Source organism: Cimex lectularius, unplaced genomic scaffold, assembly GCF_000648675.2.
Source record: "Cimex lectularius strain Harlan isolate CLEC.00 unplaced genomic scaffold, Clec_2.1 scaffold325, whole genome shotgun sequence".
In the NCBI taxonomy this organism is placed as follows: Eukaryota; Metazoa; Arthropoda; class Insecta; order Hemiptera; family Cimicidae; genus Cimex; species Cimex lectularius.
In genome coordinates, this window is record NW_019392911.1 from 85,749 (window position 1) to 105,140 (window position 19,392).

Here is a 19,392-nt window from a genome sequence, read left to right on the forward strand (position 1 = left end):
AATTTAGTAAAAGAAAACGAGGATAGCATGCAAATTATTAAAAATAAATATGATCAAACAAGTAACGAGACCTAGCAATAGTCAAACCGTAACCTCGTATATTTACACAAATAGGTCGAAAATTTTCTATATTATAATCTATACACATGCAAATCTCCTACAACCAATTATTAACAGCATATATACCGCTTTCACACGTAGAATGAGTAACTATGAAGAGTAAAAACATAAATCTGAGATTATTTCAATGGAATGCGCGTACAATCCTTCCGAAGAAGGATAACCTGGAACAGATTTTATTTGAATTGAATATTGAGGTAGCGATAATTTCCGAAACCTGGCTATCTCCGGGATCAAGATGTAAATTTAGCAATTACCACTTTGTTCGCTTGGATAGAGAAGATTGCTACGGAGGAGTGGGTATATTGGTGAGAAGAAACGTACAGTTTAAAATACTAGATATCCCAAATATCCTAAAAAGTGAGGAGGTAGGAATACAAATAATGCTTGCTGACTTACCACCGATCAATTTATTTTCGGTATATTCCACTCAATCCAACTCTTATCGCGATTGGGATGGATTTTTTAAATCCGCAGGTAAACCATGTATAATTGCGGGCGACTTTAATGTACACCATTTAGCTTTGGGTTCTGATTGGACAGACAATAGAGGCATTGAACTGGTTAGTGCTCTACAAGAGAATGATTTAGTTTTCTTGAACGATGGATCTCCCACCAAAATTAGATCCCCGAACCAGACTCGTAATTCGGCGGTAGACGTCACACTGACATCCTCTGACCTTTCGCTTATGGCGGATTGGAAAGTATTGGAGGATCCGATTGGTTCAGACCATCTTCCCATACAATTCTCAATTTCAAACGTTCCTGTGTGTAAGATCTCAAAGACATATGTGAGATGGAATGTAAGAAAGGCAAATTGGAAGGTTTACAATGATTCTTGGGTAAAATACAAGCCTGATCTAGATAATTTACTCGATTATGATACATTAAACGAAATATGGATGAAGGTGTGCCAGCTTAGTATTCCTCAATTTAAAACAACTAACTCCTCTAGGGGCAAGGGAAAAATGTGGTGGGACGAAAACTGTGAGGAGGCTGTTACAATGAGGAAAACAGCGTTTAAGAACTATAAAAATAATCCATCTTTTGAAAATTTTGAAAGATTAAAAACAGCCTCTCTGGAGGCTCGACACGCCTTATACGCTGCAAAAAAAGAGTCATGGAGAAAATTTTGTGCTTCCATAAATACAGCTACTCCCATTAAAGATATTTGGGCAAAATTAAGATTGATTAAGAACATCCCTACTCCGTTACAGCCTCCTATGGTTTATGGCGATTGGACGAGTGAATTCATTAATAATTTTTGCCCTTTAGGCCCATGCGAAAAAATTAGGGTTGAGGTGAACATGGTCCACAATACCTGTAGTTTAGTAGCCCCGTTCTCACTTACTGAACTTAACTTTGCGCTAAAAAATACTAATAATAGCTCTCCAGGCATGGATCAAATACACTATAGCATGATAAGTAACCTCCCTTTATTTTCAAAACGAGCTCTTCTCAAGATTTTTAATAATATTTGGCTTAGATGTGAAATTCCTGATAAATGGAAGGATACGTTAGTAATTCTTATTCAAAAACCTGGCAAACCTCCCCATTGTCCTAACTCGTATAGGCCGATTTCTTTAGTATCGTGCGTTAAAAAAACATATGAACGAATTGTAAAAACTCGAGTAGAATGCTGGGCCGAACAGAATAACATGCTTCCATCAACACAATATGGGTTTCGAAAAAATAGATCGGTCACTGATGCTCAGCTAGCTCTAATAACTGATGTTCAACTAGCCTTGACTAATAACAAATCGGTATTAGCTCTTTTCTTAGACATCAAAGGAGCGTACGATAATGTAAACCCCCACCTACTGAGCCTAAAATTAATAAAAATGGGTCTTCCTAATAGGTTAGTTTTGAACGTGATGACCCTAATAACAGAAAGGAACATTTATTTCAAAGTTAACGACGAATTTGTTGGACCAAGAACGACATACAAGGGTCTGCCCCAGGGCGGAATACTTAGTCCCATACTGTATGCTTTATATGTTTCCGACTTGACGACTATAATACCTGATTGGATCAAAATAATTCAATATGCGGATGATATTTGTATTTATATTGTTGGTAGGACGATAGAGGAATGTAAAGAAAAGTTAATTGAGTTTATCCCTGTTATGGACGAGTGGCTAGAGAAAAACAGCCTAGAAATTTCTGACTTGAAATCGGTTGTTTGCCCGTTTACAAGAAGGCGTAAAATAGATTTACCGGATAGTTTAAGAGTGGCAAAACATAATTTTTCGGTAACCTACAAAGTAAAGTTTTTGGGCCTTACAATTGACCGGAAAGTGTCATGGGTCTCACACATTAGGGAATCTCTTGCAAAATGTGAAAAGCTATTCAACATTTTATGTAGTTTCACCGGGGCGAAATGGGGAGCGGACCCTTCGATAGGATTAATGTTTTATAAAACAACCATTAGATCAGTGCTAGACTTTGGATCTATCTTTTATGGTCAAGCCTCAAATATTAATTTTAAAAAAATAAATACCTTCATAAATAAATGTTTACGGAGAATACTTGGGGCTCTCCCAAGTACTCCGATTGCTGTTCTTTCAGCGGAAGCAGCTGAACCACCTTTTGAAATAAGATTATCAAAATTAGCAGTATCTAAACTAATAAATCTTCATTACTCTGATAGTAACTTAATGCCACGAATTGCGGCTTTGACAGCAGCAGTCTTGGCTGAACAATATTGGACAAAGAAGAAAACTCCCCCTATCGTAGACGCTTTTCTTGCTGTGACTCCGGACATATATTCGGTTTATAAAAACAAACTTTCCCCTACTTTACAACTCGATTACGATAAGGTGATAAGTCCGCCTACCACTTACTACTTCAAAGACTACTCCGACTATCCATCCCATTTAGCAAATAAATTGTTTATTTCCGAAATTAATGAGTTTTTCCCCGGCCACCATCTAATTTTCACCGATGGTTCTTTACTAAACAAGAGAGTGGGCTGTGCTTTTTATGACCCGGCTCGTAATTTTTCAAAAAAAATCTCATTACCTGAATCAATTTCTATTTATACGGCGGAAATGTATGCTCTTGCAAAAGCTCTCGAGTACGTAGCCTCCCTAAGTTATGACAACTATTGTATCATTTCAGACAGTATGAGCTCAATAGCACAATTGGACCACTTTCAACCCAATGCTAAATGCGACTACCTGGTTTCTGAATTAATAAATGAATTCTGCAATCACAAGGTCCAAAATAAGAATGTAATTTTTTGTTGGAGTAGAGGACACAGTGGCATAAAACATAATGAAATCGTGGATTTAATGGCCAGAGATGCCACAGTTGACGGGGAATTTCATGAAATCAAGCTGCCCAAAGCGGACGCTAAACGCCTGTTGAACTCAAAATGGATGGAAAAATGGCTTTCATGGTATGGTAATAGATCGGGAGGCTTGATCTATAAATCCCGGTTCTCACAACTAAACCGTATACCTTGGTTTTCGGGCAGGAAAGGAAGTAAAAATTTCTTCGCTACGCTAACTCGAATCAGGTCAAATCACTTAATATGTGGCTCCTACTTAAATAAGATTAATCTCAGAACATCCCCTAACTGCGCGACGTGTGATGAGCCGGAAAATATCAATCATATTGTCCTGATCTGTTCGGAATATGAGAAGGAAAGAAAGATATTTTTTGATCGGTTAATGCTCCTGAAGGAGGTTAACAAGCCTTTCAGTTTGGAGAGCCTGATAGTTTCAGAACATGAAGAGACGTATAATCTACTTTATCTGTATCTGCAGGATTGCAATAAGGAGTGCTGAATTTTGAGAGTGTCGGGAGGGGGTTGGCCGGGGTCCCGCCTGCTGGGCGCGGGCGGTCCTGCCGGGGCTGTCTTTGGGGGGTGTCACGGCGTCTTGGGCGGTTTTGCCCCGGGCAGTGGGGGAGATGTGAACTTTTCCAGGAGCACTTGCTGCTTTGTAAGGTTTTTATTCACATCTTCCTGATACGCCTGACAAGGGAGAAGATTTCCCATGAATAAAGACAAAAGGACGCAGCGACGCTAGTGAGAGTCCCCTCGACGGCTGCTCCGGTTGGCTTGCCTGGCCTGGTTGTGGGGCCTGGGCTGGTTTCCGATCGGCGCATTTTAAATGCTTGTAGTATGGCTGGATACCTGACGGTGAAGCAAAAAAAAAAAAAAAAAAAAAAAAAAAAAAAAAAAAAAAAAAAAAAAAAAAAAAAAATTGCTCTACTACGGCGTATTATACATTGGTGTCTCCAGGGCGTGTTGAGAGTGAATGAATATATTGGCGTGAATGTGAAGTGTGAGAATGCCACCATTTACCATTTAAAGGCAAAAAAATCTGATATTACTAAATGCTTTATCATATAATGTTAAAAAAATCTATCCAGAAGAAATCTGGTCATAGGACATTCTTAATAAATAACCAACAAATTTCAAAATTAGTTGAACTGATGTCAATCGGTTTGCCTGGTATATTCTCGCTGATTTCTTAAGTTCCCCGCACATTCAGCGAGGAGTTGCAGGAAACTAGCGAGAATAGACGGACCTAAGAAAAACATCAACGTTGATCAGTTCAACGTAAGTTCATCCGCTAAATTGAACTCTCACAATCGTCGTATTTATGTTAAAATTAAAAATTACGACTACATAAAATCAGCTAATACCATTATAACAAATTATTCTGTAAATTTTAAACTTCCCCTATAATTATGTAAGACGCACACAATTTTCTCTAAAAATGACGGAGTTCCATGAACATCGTATTGGATTGGCTCAGTTTTTATAACAAGTAAACATTATTCTTTTCATCGGCAAAATTAATCAATTACAAAATTAGCAATTTTTATTCTGGACTTTACTTTTAACTTTGTAGGACTTCCACATTTCTCGCACCTTAAACTTTCGCGCGTTTTCCTTTATGCTTTTTTTTTTCTTCAAAAGTTTGTACCCAAATAGAATAAATTTAAGTTTACAACTTAACTTAGTTACGTTGTAACGAGTAGTCTCGAGATAACATGCTGATGGTGCTCCTAAAAATAGAGGCTAGTAAGCCGACCTTGTGATCGGAGGATAACTGAAAACTAACTTCATTCCATCCATGTGTGTATTTAGGTCAGAGTCACGTATAAAGCACGTTTTTTCTTCGCCTGCGTCATTAACCATTCAAGAACCCTGTTAGAAGGTTGGGTTGCCCCCGCCGCCACGGGCACCCGCCCCCAGCGTCGCCGACCAGGAAGGTACGTACTGGTAAATACGTATCGTACCAGGTGAAGGGCTACTGGAAGTCTCGATCGAAGAGATGGTCGACCGCGATGTACAACAGCTGGAGGCGATCATTCATTGCTCTTACCACACTACGAGCCGGCATTTAAAGGCTTCCTTGATAGTTTGTCAACTTCAAAAGGTCCGTAATGTAAGAATGGGCACAACACGAGATTCTCGAGTACTACAGAGGCATCGAGAGAAAGGAAGGCGACTATTCGCAAATCATCATCTCGCTTGGATACTTGAATAATTGGGGGGGGAGCTTTTCATTTCATTAAGTGCCAGTTTGATTTGTGGCAATCAGAAACCGGGACTATCTGTGGAGAACGCTCTGCTTCACGGGCCGTGCGTGGGTCACGGCCTTTGCAAAAATAGTTGTTATGGTATGGGTAGAATCAACTACCATGCCCGTACCGATCTCATTATCATTCGGAATGGATCTTTAACAACACTAAGATACATTGAGGAAGTTCTTCTAGAAGCAGTGACCTCATTCGCATTAGAGACAACTTCGTGCTATTGCATGATAATGCTCGACCAACTAACTGTTCGTGTGGTCAGCCATTACATGGAGGATATTAAGATTACCAAAATGAATTGTCCGGTACGTTTTCTTACATGGATCTTCCTGGTCACCTATAGAGCATGATAAAGAGACGGGTCAACAGGGGGTTGAACAGCTTCAAACCGCTCTTGCTGAAGAACGGGGTTCTGTTTCACAAGACCAAATTGGGAGTTCGTTTACTCGATGCCTAGGAGAGTTAAGCACTCCGCATTATTAAGAACAAAACAGGGTAATAAATTGTTAGTTAAATTTGAATAACTAAATGATTTTCTAATGTTTTAGTGAATTTTTTCGAACCATCATAATTAAATAATTTTGATCAAAACTTATAAATTTCTGATCTCTTTTCATCTGTTTTACATTAAAAAAGTATGTTGTAATTGATATAACGATAAAAATACCAACATCTTTCGTCGCCCTTGATGGTGAAAAAATAGCAAGACGGAAATAAAGAATGTGTGTCAATTGATCCAGTCGTGAATTTATTATTTGCCATTGATCGTCAAATGACGTCTGACGTCCGTCCTCCTCACTGATAAACGTAGATACGGGGGGGGGGGACGATTTCGATAAGGGCCTCGGGAAAGATAAAATCGTCAATTCCTCCTGGATTCAAGTCCTCGTCGTCAAATTAAGGCGCGACCAAATGTTTATTGAAAAGCAAGGTCGACCACGCCTAAATGTCTGTTTTTATTTAAGTATTTTTTAATTTTTTTTGCAAGATCTGAAAACCGAGGCAGCATATTACGAAGCTAATAAAAAAAATGCAAATTCTAATATGGTGAAGATGCTTTAATTTTTAAATTTACGACAACATGCGGTGTTTTTCAAGGGAATTCGATCAAATAATAATAAAATGGAATGTAGAACCTCAAGTAAAGTAAAAACCCATTTAGCAAACAATTTATAAAATCTATAAACATTTTGACAATAAAAAAGCATTTGTACACTCAGTTTTTTTAATCATAACTGAGCTAAGTATTTACACATTAAAATATTAAACAAATGAATCAATGCAAAAAAATGTTGTGATGTGGCAAAATTAAACTGTTTATAATCAATAACAGATTCACAAGTTATTCAAATAGAAATTACTTTAGTATAATAAGCAATAAAAAAAAAGGAACATCATCTTATCTGCTACAGTTAAAACCGCCACAAGCATGTAATTTGGCAAATTCAGACTCAATTTTGCATAATTGTCGAAACCCGTCCGATCAAAGCTTATATAACCTAGAATGTCTGTCTATACGCGTGGCCTTGATAGTCTTTGTTGACGAATGATGTAATAATAAATTTAATAAGACGTAAGGTCATTATTTTTATTTATACACGTTCAACTGTTCATCATTAACTGCTGTAATTTTACAGATAAATAAAGTAATCTTATTTTCTTTTATAATCTCAATATTTATTATTACAACTATTTTATTTTGTTGGGTCGATTGCAATCATTTTGGTCCGATTGTCCTTAATGTTTTTGTTTATTAGGCACGCTTCGGCTTTTCACTATGCACAGAAGTGGGTTTGTGTAGTCTGTTTGGACTGGGTTGGAGGATTTATGCGCTTTTTGGTGTGAAAGTCTTATTTAGGTCTTCGCAAACTAGCCAGGGAATATGCCAAACATCTAAAACAGCGAACAAAGGTGAGACCAGAATTTACTATAATGCCGACCTCAAGAAAAACTTTCATAATTTTCCACTAGAATCTTCGAAAAAAACTAATTATATTACTATTTTTAAGATTAATACTTAAAATTTCCGTTTTTTGTTATATTACATAGCTATTCCACAAAAGATGCCACCACCGACGTATTTTTATAGTACGTATTGTACTACCTAATTTTTTTTTTTTATGTTTCACTATTAAAACAAATTTGTAATTTCAAATCACACATTTTTCAGAATTCTTCCCGAGCAAAAAATTAATCGTATTATTCGGTTCAGCACGCGAGGTACAGTTGAAATTGTGATGGGCCTTATAAAAAAAAATATTTTCTGAACCTTCAACTATACGTTAAAGAGACAACCAGAAAATTACAACAAATTATTCAGATTTGTTCCGTATATACATATCTTAGGCAAGTAAGTTTGTAAATGTGCAAATTTCTACCTTGCAATACAGCATGGTTGAAGGAAATAAATGTTCAGATAGGTTAAACATCCAAAAATTGACCAATTCCAAATTGGTGATCCAGTAGTCCTCAAAGTCGAATACAAAAAGCAAAGTTGTCCTATCAATTTTTTGCCTTTTTTTAACTTTAGATTTTCTCATCAGGTATACGGGGGGGGGATGATGAAGCAAACAGTTTGATGATCCTCCGATCCTCCAGGTCCGCTAACTAAAGTCTGCAATCCCAATAGTCCGCACTAAAAGTCTCGTGTTCAAAACATTACAGAACCGGCAAAAAATCATCTGGATAAAGTGAAAACTATGTTTTTTAAATTAATTTATTTTTTGATCTGTAGCCTACATGGACGATTTGACTGAGTACTTTTGATCGGAAGGATTGGATACGATAGGTGTTGTACTTGGCAGAATCTCACAGTTCCACTCTGTTGTGTCCAAAGTAGTCGCGGTAAAGTTTTATATAACGTTTACACAGTGCAATAATGTGTAAATGTCCACTGTAAGAATTTTTCCTCATTTGGTATAGTCTCAAACATCGTAGGCCTAATAACCGACCCTTGACGAGATCGCAGCCTTCATCAATCCATATAAGAAGAAACTGAAATGTAATACAAGATTTACCAATTTACTCAGCTTCTATGAATTCAAATTTAAAATCAATCTTAGCTAAGTTACATGCCAACGTAGATGAAAGATACAATTCCATAATGTAGCAAACTATTTCAAACATTATCAAAAGCATAGTTAATAAAATAAATTGACAAAGGAGCATGAATAAATGTTTTTTAGTTCATCAGATCTAATTAACTACTATATCAATGCAAATATTTTGGGAAATTGCTTCCAAAACTTCTTTATAGCGAAAGATTAATCGAAATATCAAATTTCTGATTTTTTTTCTAAATGTGTTAAAATGTGTTACTTTGTTTCTCCCCAACCTATATTATTTCATTAGTAACAGCGTAAGATCCTCTCTTCGTTTACACTTTCGAAACTCTTTCAAATATAGGGTTAAATATTAAATTAACCCCAAAGATTATGAACCACTTACTATGGAAGAAAGGGTTATTTTGAGCTGTAGAATGAAAAACTTTAGCACAAAACATAATGCTGCTCATGATATCCTTGAATCTAGTTTCGATTTAATGACCCCAAAAAAGTCAAGTCAACCCATGATTCCTTGATAACAGCTATGAAGGATTCCCTAATTATTGCCCAGGGTTCCGAACACCCATCATTATACGCCAAAAGAACAACCAAATGTGAAGTGTGCAAGCTTAGTGGGTAAAAATAAGGTAAGTTTGAAAATTCTAGTTCATTTGATAGTTAGTAAAGCTGAGGGGGGCAACTTAAATCCTGAATTTTAAACCCTAGTAGGTTTCAGAGCGGGAAGGTTGTTCTCTCTGTAATCTGCAAGCTAGAGAAGATACTTTTCACTTCATTCAGATTTGCCCTTCATTTCCGAAGAAAAAAGGTTATTTTTCAGTGAGGACTTAATAAATTTTCCGGATGGTGAAGTACAACAAAGCAGCTTGGATTTAAAGAAAAGACTTAGTTCATGAATTTAAGTTTTACGAAAAGAAAACAAGGGATATATTTTTATACTTTTCATTGAATCACGCTGTAGACCGTAATTCAATTATTTTTTAGAAAGATTTTTTAAAGATTTTATATTATGCATGTATATGAATTTATGTGAATTTCTTTGTGTATATATACATATGATGTATTCCTGAACGAATGCAATTGCTAAGGTCATCTTCTGGCAGACGGAATTTTCATTCCGTATCTTTTTATATATTTATACATTTCTTTTCGTTTCTTTTCATAAAATGTAATATTATGTCCACCTTACTTTGTTATTATTATTTTAGGCACTCTCAACACGACACACAGTAATGACACATCTACACAGAAAACAAACACTTTGAGTGTACAAAATACTTTGATTGAGTCTAAAATTTCTATCATTGTATAAATTCATTCTTTCACATCTTTTGTATATTTTAAACAATGTTTACAAATGCCAGGCCCTGAAGATGATCTCAATAAAGATCGAAACGTTGGCACGATAAAGAAAATGTTTGTAAACCTACATCACACCACCAGACCGCATCTCACGATCTCCAAATAATCATTATTATTAACACATCGAGATAATAACAACTAACATTCAACATCAGTACAAAAATGGAAGTTATAATAATAATATATAGTAAGACATCCACTTATATAGTAGCATACTCAAGAAACACAGGAACGTAGATACACTAAAATAACAATATAAATTTTTTTAACAATCGAGACAGAATGTTGCAATAAAGATTTTTTCTCATATTGCAACACTACTTTTTACAAAATTGATTAAGGATACAATTCAATAACCCATGTTTTAAATAATTATAGTTTAGTACCATAGTTTCATATATAGGAATGGAGTAGTTCGTTAAAAACCGGTATCAATGACCAATTGGGCCAAATTCCAAATTGCTCGGCTTTTACGGTAATTTTCAACCAATTGGCCGCTGATGTATTTGTAAGTTTCTAAAATCTTTAAACGGTTTAGCCGAGGAGGCTAATAGGCCTGTGAGACTATTGGGGTCAGGGGGACGTTTTAATACAAGGGCAAGATGGTTTCCGAAGGAGGGTTAAGTAAGAATGCAGTAGCCGTCGAAAAAAAAGTTAATGCCGATGAATTTACAGAAAAAAATTCCCAAGAGAATTTAATTTTCCCTCATCTTTTAACCGGTAATTTTTACAAGACGGGCATTTACAAATCTACTTTCTATAGGAGGTACGATTCTGGGATTCGAGGGGGAGAGGCTCAGCCCCCGGGGCCAATCTCGACGGGGAGACGAAAGAGGAAATTGCGGAATATCGGATGAAAAGTCGGCCGGGGCAAAAGGTGTGGCAGAGGGCGGAAGCACGGTCCGGCTGCGATGGAAACTGGAGCGAATCGCTGCCTGCGGACGGCCTGCAAGGCGGAAACACTTGCCGCGACACCCGAACACCCCCGCCTGCTTCAGCTGCCCGCTGTCTGTGACTCCGACCTCCAACCACCTCACTTGACCCGAATAAAACCCTCCAGGCGCCCTTTCCGCCTCCGGAAACGGCCCTTTCTTTACTCGAGTGGACGTATTTCTCCAATTATTTTTTGCACAGGAGTCGACAGTTTGCTCAATTCTTGTTATACTTGTTACCCAACATCTTGAAACGACACGGAACATGTTCGATAAAATTTGAGAAAAGAGATACTTCGAGTATCTGAATTATTGCTGATTGATTATGCTCAGCAACGGATAAACAACCCATAATTTTAAAATGTTTTGACTTTGATCCTTTTCGGACCCAACCTTAGAAACAGTCCCACACTGTATACAATGATAAATTGTGGTTCATGGAAAACAAGCTAACATAATAATAAAAATCTGTTAATTAAAATACTCCAAGATCAAAGCATTTTGTTTACAAACTAGTTTCTTATTTCGTTCCAATTTAATAGAAAATAATATATCAGAACTGGTTTAATAGATGAAATAAATTATATATAATTAATTACTTTAAATACTGGCTTGAAGAATATATTTGATCCTCTCTTTCAAATTGGACAAACGCGTTTTGAAATGTCAATTGAATGAATTTAACACATTCATAGACACCTCTGAAATACGGAAATATATTTTTCAGGTTTTGAAATATATTTAGGTGGGCATCGGTGGCCGCAAGGTTTAGTCTTTGACACGGAGCTCATCACTGTAAGGTAAAGGTCCCGGGTTCGAATCCAGCGGCCCTGCATTCGAACCCGACATACTTACAAATGGGCTTTTTTTNAAAGAATGTTTTATATATATATATATATTTAGGTACATAAATGACTCTTAATTACAATTTTGGTAAAAAGTCTTTTTTTAAATTTTTCGGCGCGACGTTCTGGAATGACGTCCGTATGGGACTGGGAAACGGGTAATGTCCGTTAGGCAAACCAGCAAGATCTATTGCTCTCCCATTCAATATTTACGTTCGCCTGCCCGTATATTATGAAAAAATTGACTAATTGCATATTTTTATTTTTTATGTTGACCCGCTCTAATCCACGGGCGGAGACAACCAAAAACACACTTTTATAAAAACTAGTCTTGATTTTTTAGCTAGTATCGATTGTAGCTACCCCTCTTCAGATGGTATGAAAATACAAAAAAAATCCATCAAATATTATAAAACTACATGCTAATATTAATAAAAGTAACTTACATGCGTTGTTTCATGAAACACTGAAGGTTACAATTTACAAAATAGACCATCATATTTCAAATGTTCTTTCGTATGACGTTATGCGTCGTCAACAAGTTAACCAATAAAATATGTTCATTTTTAAAAAATTATATACTTATATGTATCTAAAATCTACTACTTATCTTATTTTTATCATTTTGTACATTAATAGTTCTATTATCTTCACATTTATACAGGATGTCCCTTTTAGACAGCCGTGCTGAATTTCTCTTAACCAATGAAGCTATCGACGTTATAAAAAAAAATTAATTTTTAAAAAAATTTTTACACGGTACCTCAGGCTCAGTTCAACTTAAAAATTTCAGAAACGACCCTACATCCTGACACATTGTTTTAACGGTTTTTTATGGTGAAAACAACGATGCAATCGGATTTTAAATTGAACAAAAAATGACTAAGTTATTGCAAAACGTTGGGAAAAAAACATGTCATAACTGTAAAATAAATTTTCCATCATAATTATTATGTTTAAGTAATTCAACTATTTTTTAAATTTTCTTTGTGATACATTATGTCACTTATTTTAAGTAGTTTTAAATTATATTTGTTATACTATAATATTTAATTTTTGATGTATTGGATTTGTTGAAAAATAGTTTAATACTCTATCAGAACATTTCGATTTTGTATAAATACTAATATTATGTGTTATTATTTCTAGTCATTTTTATATCTTAAAAGGATAAAGTTCCATTTTGTTATATTTCCGCAGTAAAAGTTATATCTTTATGCAACTTTTTTCATTCTTCCATCAACTGGGAACATCCTCTTTAAGTACTTAAAAGAAAATTCCGGCGTCATTTATCTTTTTTTCTATTGAAACCTTTTTTTATACTTTACAATAGAATACAATTCAGTAGTTAGAAAAAATAGTTTCTGCTCACAACCTTTTTTTTTTTTATATAGGACAAAGTGTAAAGGGAAATGAAAATGTGAGCTTAAATAACTTCTCCTAAAATAAACAAATTCTCTGCATTCAAAGAAATATTCAATGATATAAGCACCACTTCAATATAGATTCAAACACAAATTTTCTGCAGTTACAGCAAAGGGAAAGAAATAGATTGGTTTGACAAAATGTGAGAGAAAGTTTTAAGCAGTTGGATCGTTTCTCATTGTTGCTAAGTGATTTAATGAGCCGTTGTAACTCAGTTCCCTACTAGGTTTAGGTAAAATAATTATGATAAGTGTTTCACTTGAAAGAACGTTGGGAACGAAGTTAAATGTTTGAATATTTTCTTACCAACATGCCTTCACAACTAATCCAAAAATTAAAAATTGAATATTTGGTTATCCTCAGTAGTTTATGGAGAGACATGGAAGTGAATTACGGTGGTATATCGTACTAAACATTTTATGATATAAAGGTTGTTCATTTTAGCTTCATTTAAGATAGGATCTAATCTGAAGTAAATATATTCTTTTCGACGAAGAAAGTTCTTATTTTTGATTATAGTTATAATCTTGGAAGGAAATTGAAAAGAACCGTTTGTCGAAGAAGGTACGTTTCGACGAAGTAGCACTTAGCAAATCGATCGATTGCTAATTTTGCGGAATCGTCATTGAACTGAATTTAATAATCCACATATATTCTGCCAAAGAAAAAATGATAAAATGGAACTTCGACAAAATATAAGTCCCGTCTTCTTCAAACGTAATAGGGGTCTGATTTGAAACGTCGGCACTCGACACGTGTTGTACATATTAATGACTTTTTCTGCACGGGATGTGGCCGTGAACGTTTAAGATTTCCGGAGGGATTATCCGGCATAACGAAGGCGGTGATATGTGGCAACAGGGGATTGGTATAGAGTTTCGGGGTGCCGTAGAGGCGTAGTTACCTTTGAGCTACTTCCGAACCCAACGGGGTTATTGCCATCACCCCCTATCGATGGCAAAGAATATCGAACAACTAGAAAAGTTGGATTGGAGTGTTTCATGGGTTTCCTGGGATGGAGAATTCACTTCGGTTGAATCAATTTCGTTTAATAACGTTCAAACTGGGCTACAATATTACAATTTGTTGTACAATATTACAATGATGGGTTCGATTCCCACCGTCGCCCCTGGTCCTTTTTGTCATGCACGAAAAAAATACTGAACGCAAATATACCTCATTTCTATCCTTGGCTAATATGCAAAGTTTATTAAAAAAATGACTTTTTTCACTTTTGAATCACTGTTATTAAAGTGTCAAAATCTTTTTCCGTGTTGTTTAACAATACCTTCTCTAGTACCTCATTTCAGTCATTTTTCAATTCCTTTCTTTAAAAAAGTTAATCGTTCACCTTCGGATTGGTGCTGAACGAATGGCCTTATTATTAACTTCATTATATTTACTGGTATACTTACCAAATTACTTCTTTCAATTATTTAATCTTTTTAGGTAAGGTTTTGGTTGAAATAAAAAAGTTAGAGTCAGCGGATTCGAACCCACGACCTTCCGGCTCAATATGCCGCTGCTCAAACCACTCGAGCTATCGTGACTTCGATCCACTCGAACACCAACACTCCCAGCTTACCTACCTTTCGAATTTTACCTTCTTTTTGCCATTTTTCAAATGACGTGTGATAAGGATTCGATTTTCGGCGACATATGATGTGACCACGGGGAACTGTTAGTGAAGTTAGTCTAGTTGGGGACCGCGGTAGCCGAGTGGTTAGCATGAGAGACTCTCACGCCGCGGTTGTGGGTTCGATTCCCACCGTCGCCTATAGTCCTTTTTTCCCGATAACCCCCAATTTGAACACACAAGAATTCGTACCATGGCTAATATGCAAGATCATAAGAACAATAAAAAATAATAAAAAATAAATAAAAAAAAATAAAAAAAAAAAAAAAAAGTTAGTCTTCGTTTTACTTATTAAATCCATTATATTTAGTGGTCTATCGAATTTTATTATAATACATCTAGTTAGAATATATTTCCTGTAAACACTATCTGTGATGGTGCTCCACACTATTGCTTTCAAAAAATGAACATGTAAAAGATTTGAACACAAGATAAAATGTTGAATACTCACAAATCTGGCATGATAAGATTTTGTTACCTGCAAAAAAGAAATAATAAAAGATAAATAAATGAATAATATTTAAAAAAATAAAATAAACATTCTCAAGGGAAAACAAATTAAATGCGTTTTCTAGAGAAAACGCTATTTAGCAGGAAAGGCAAATTAAATGTAATTTGGGATAATTAAAGTCTACGAAAATAACATTTGCGCTTATAACAACGTGAGATTATACTGTTTTGGAAGTAGTCAACATGTAAAAAACGTAAAAAAAAATATGAATCACTCTGTCAAAATATCTAGACAGAAATTTCTTAAAAACAAAAATCAACACAAATAAATTTGTCGCATTTTTAATGTATTATAACCAGGGATTTTCTTATATATGTGTGTCCAAAATTTAGAGTTGCGAAAATTAAAACACATCGACCAATGATGGTGATAGTGTAAAGCTGAAAAAAAGTCGATCCAATTAAGACCGCCACAAATTTTAAACTAAACCACATAACATAAGAGATGTAAGAATAGCTTTTCAGCGTGAAAGTAATTTATTTTATAAACGAATGATTGTACGAATTTCAATTAAGAAAAGATATAAATCTTAATTAAAAATCGCTATGGTCGGGTCGATTGTTTATTGCGGATGTAGTAGAAAGAAGGAATTAAGATTATCTGTTAATGTCGACTTTTTATGTCGACTAAGAACTTTATTCTGTTAGTTGTTGGCTTCAGGTCGATAACATATCGCTTTTCGTATCTTCGATGTTCGTTTGTTATAAAGGGAACTCTTGGTGCTCTATTTGAAAAACAATCCGTTAATTTATTATTACATAATTATTATTTGTATCTTCCTTCATTTCTTGATATTTTCACACCAATAAAATAAAAATCCGATCATGGGTGATGTATGTGTTGTACGTTTATATTGTTACGGTACCTCAAGGCTGTTGGAATTTTTAAATGTATGTAGATATATTTTAACATGTTTGTGTTTTGTTTAAGTTAATTTATTAGAATGACTATTATTTATTAGTGTGAAATGAAGGAGTTGTTTAACCCCGCTCCGAGTAAGATCGAGAACACTGGGGGATGTGATCAGACTTCTATGTTTGTATAAGGTGATGATGTATAAATATGTATTGTACATTTAGTGTTCTTTTGTTGACAGACAAAATTACAAATGAGAGGCTAGCACTTTTATGGATTTAATTTTCATATAAAAGCAGAGTAACAAAAAGATTGAGACTCTCAATGGCTGCTGCTGATTACCTCAGCCGTTTGTTGGCACTAGACTTCCCATTATTATTATTCTTTTAAATTGTGAGATTTCGTGGTCTGCCTAAACTCGCTGGGCTAGTCTGACAGACGCGTTTCGGTTTCTTGTTATCTTTAGTGTGTCTGTAAAGTCATGTCTCTTTTATAAGGTGTGAACTGTGGCATTTGTCAATGCGTTTGGTGGATAGGAAAGTCTCGATAGGTCCTTGTGATCGGTCTTGTCTTGTGATTATATATATATATATATATATATATATATATATATATAAAGTGTTGAATGTGTTAGGTTTGTATAATACCAGACATTGAAGTATGGTTCATTTTTGTCTTTTTGAACGTCATTTAATTCATGCGTTAGTTTTGTCAATATTTTGTCTTGCATTAGTAAATTTCCGTGTATGGAATATCATGCGTTTTAGTGCTGTTATTTTGTTTTCCCTTCTGCTATATGTTAAATTCTAGTTTGCTGACAATTTAAGTGATTGTCAGGCCTAATAAATTTATACTCTTATTGTTTTCTTTTTTTAATGGCGTTATTTCTATCACCTTAGCTAAGCTTCACTTAGTTCAATATTTTGCAAATTATGTTTATAAAGCATGCCCAGGTACTGGTCTCTTCCAAAAGCCTATGATACATCAAAGACTAATAAAAATAATTCTGTGAGTATAGCTGAAGGCGGTTTACCAATTCCTAGCCCGTCATTTGGTGTTGCTATCCACACGTATTCACTCTTAACACTAAATTTAAAATGATTTAACTCGTTAAAAAAATGAATTTTTGAAAATTCAAATGTACGAAAACATCAACAAACATTAAACAACAAGTACACAAAATGGCATTAAATTTTGATTAGAAGGTTTGAACATAAGAGTATCCAAAGGAGTCCACTTTTCCAAACAGTAGGCCGAGAATTTTTCAGTTTTCTACTTATTTTCGCTTTTCTAAGGACATAATTAAAATAATGGCGACTTGCTTTTAGTATTATTTAATGGTGGTTAGACAAAACTTTTGTATATAAGAAAACATTTTAAGTTAATTTTTTTTCCTTATTAGATGTTACTTGCTCATAGTAGAACTGTCCACAAAGCAACCATAAAGGAAAGAACGATTTAAAGAAAATTAATCATTACTAATCAGGAACAATAAGTAATAAAACGTTTTGAAAGCTTATGAATGTATTTCCTGAAGAACACACATTAAGATAAGTAAGATGAGAATCTATGAAGGTCATACACGTATATTCGAACTTAATATGTACAATTAAGCATTTAACGTCTAGCGAAAACACCATAGTATTATTTATGTGATGATTTTATTTCAGTAGACGCGAAAATCGAACTTTTATTGTTTATGTTTAATCGGTGAAACTGGAACACCAAAGATTTTATTCTTCGAAAATCTTCCGAGTTTCAATGTTTCAAGGTGGGGCAGGCTCACATCAGCTGCGGTTTGCCCAGGGAGTTAAACAAACCCACCCGCCGTCAACGTCCTTGTTCACAATCTGACATTCTTCCACAACGTGCACGTGTCTCGGCCGACTTAAAACCTCAACTATCTTCAAGACATTTCATCGGATTGAGACAACTCCGGCCGCCCTTTAAACATTCAAGGGGGTTGCGGTCTGCTCAAACTTGACTCCTGGCATCATTCGGCGCCTCGCACATTTATAACCGGGCGAATGGCTGCACGTACTCGTCGTTTGGGTATTCGACCGTATCATTTGTCTCCGGCGTGTTTTCATTCGATCCTTCATCCTAAAAAGAAAGTAGAAAGAGAAAACTCGAATAAAAAAATATACCAAAGGGGAAGACTAAAATTGATTTCAAGGACGGTGAGGCGAAAAGGTGACATGCCCACTGTTCAATTGATCATACAATAAAGGTACATATCGAAATTATATTTATGTTAATTATTGTTTCAGATGGAAAACAAAAACAAATTGTTTTAAAAATATTGGTAAATTCGATAACTATGTATTACCAGAAAAAACCCAGCTAATTTACGACTAAACTATTACTCCATTCACTGCACACAATTATGGACCATCAGTTTGAAGGTGAATGAAACTTTGGCACACATAATATGGGCATACAAATTGTTCAATTGTAACGAGAAATTAAAATGGTTATTATATAGGACCTAGGTTGATGAAAAAATATTGATTTATTTGGCTTTATATTGGGAGCATTGAAGTTGAGAGCTTGTGTTAGACGAATGATGCAGTCTACCAGAGGTTCTATTTGTCCATAATATGTTTATTATGTATAATAGTGTTATGTAATTGTATTATGTTATAAATTAAATAAACCAATTAAGATTTTATATATTTATATATAATGTTGCTATATTGTTCATGCGATTCTGTAGTGTAGCTTTTTTTGGCGTTGATAAATTATTGTAATATATCTTTGTAAAATAAAAGAGAAATCAACGTGTACACCCCTTGTATAGGAGTATTTGTAATGCTTAAATACAATCAAATAACTAAACTACATTAAACTCAATTCACAAATTTCTTGGTCCGCTTGACCAATTAATATATTACAATTAATTTATCTCAACTAAAAACCTTAATTAATTGTATTAAACACAATGTTAAAGGAATTACACGAGCGAAACGAACACTGATAAAACCATTGTTCAAAACAATGATTTTTATTTCCTTTTAGTGGATTGGACGGTATTGATGAATTTCTGGAAAACTGGCATGCTTTTTGGAACCAGTATTTTGTAACCCAT

General features: G+C 34.9%; 1 protein-coding gene across 2 annotated transcripts in view; it reads right to left on the reverse strand.

The window, feature by feature from the left end:
* LOC106672998 (transcription factor Sp3-like) overlaps positions 1-19,392 on the reverse strand; it is a 168,237-nt gene that overhangs the window by 49,114 nt on the left and 99,731 nt on the right. The window contains exon 2 of one of the 2 annotated variants that reach the window (XM_024229277.1): positions 15,276-15,416. The exons of the other annotated variant lie outside the window; for it this stretch is intronic. Within the exon in view, the coding sequence (XP_024085045.1) occupies positions 15,304-15,416 (113 nt within the window). The 3' untranslated portion in view covers positions 15,276-15,303. Of the gene's footprint in view, positions 1-15,275; positions 15,417-19,392 lie in introns of those variants that run through there. 2 annotated transcript variants of the gene reach the window in all.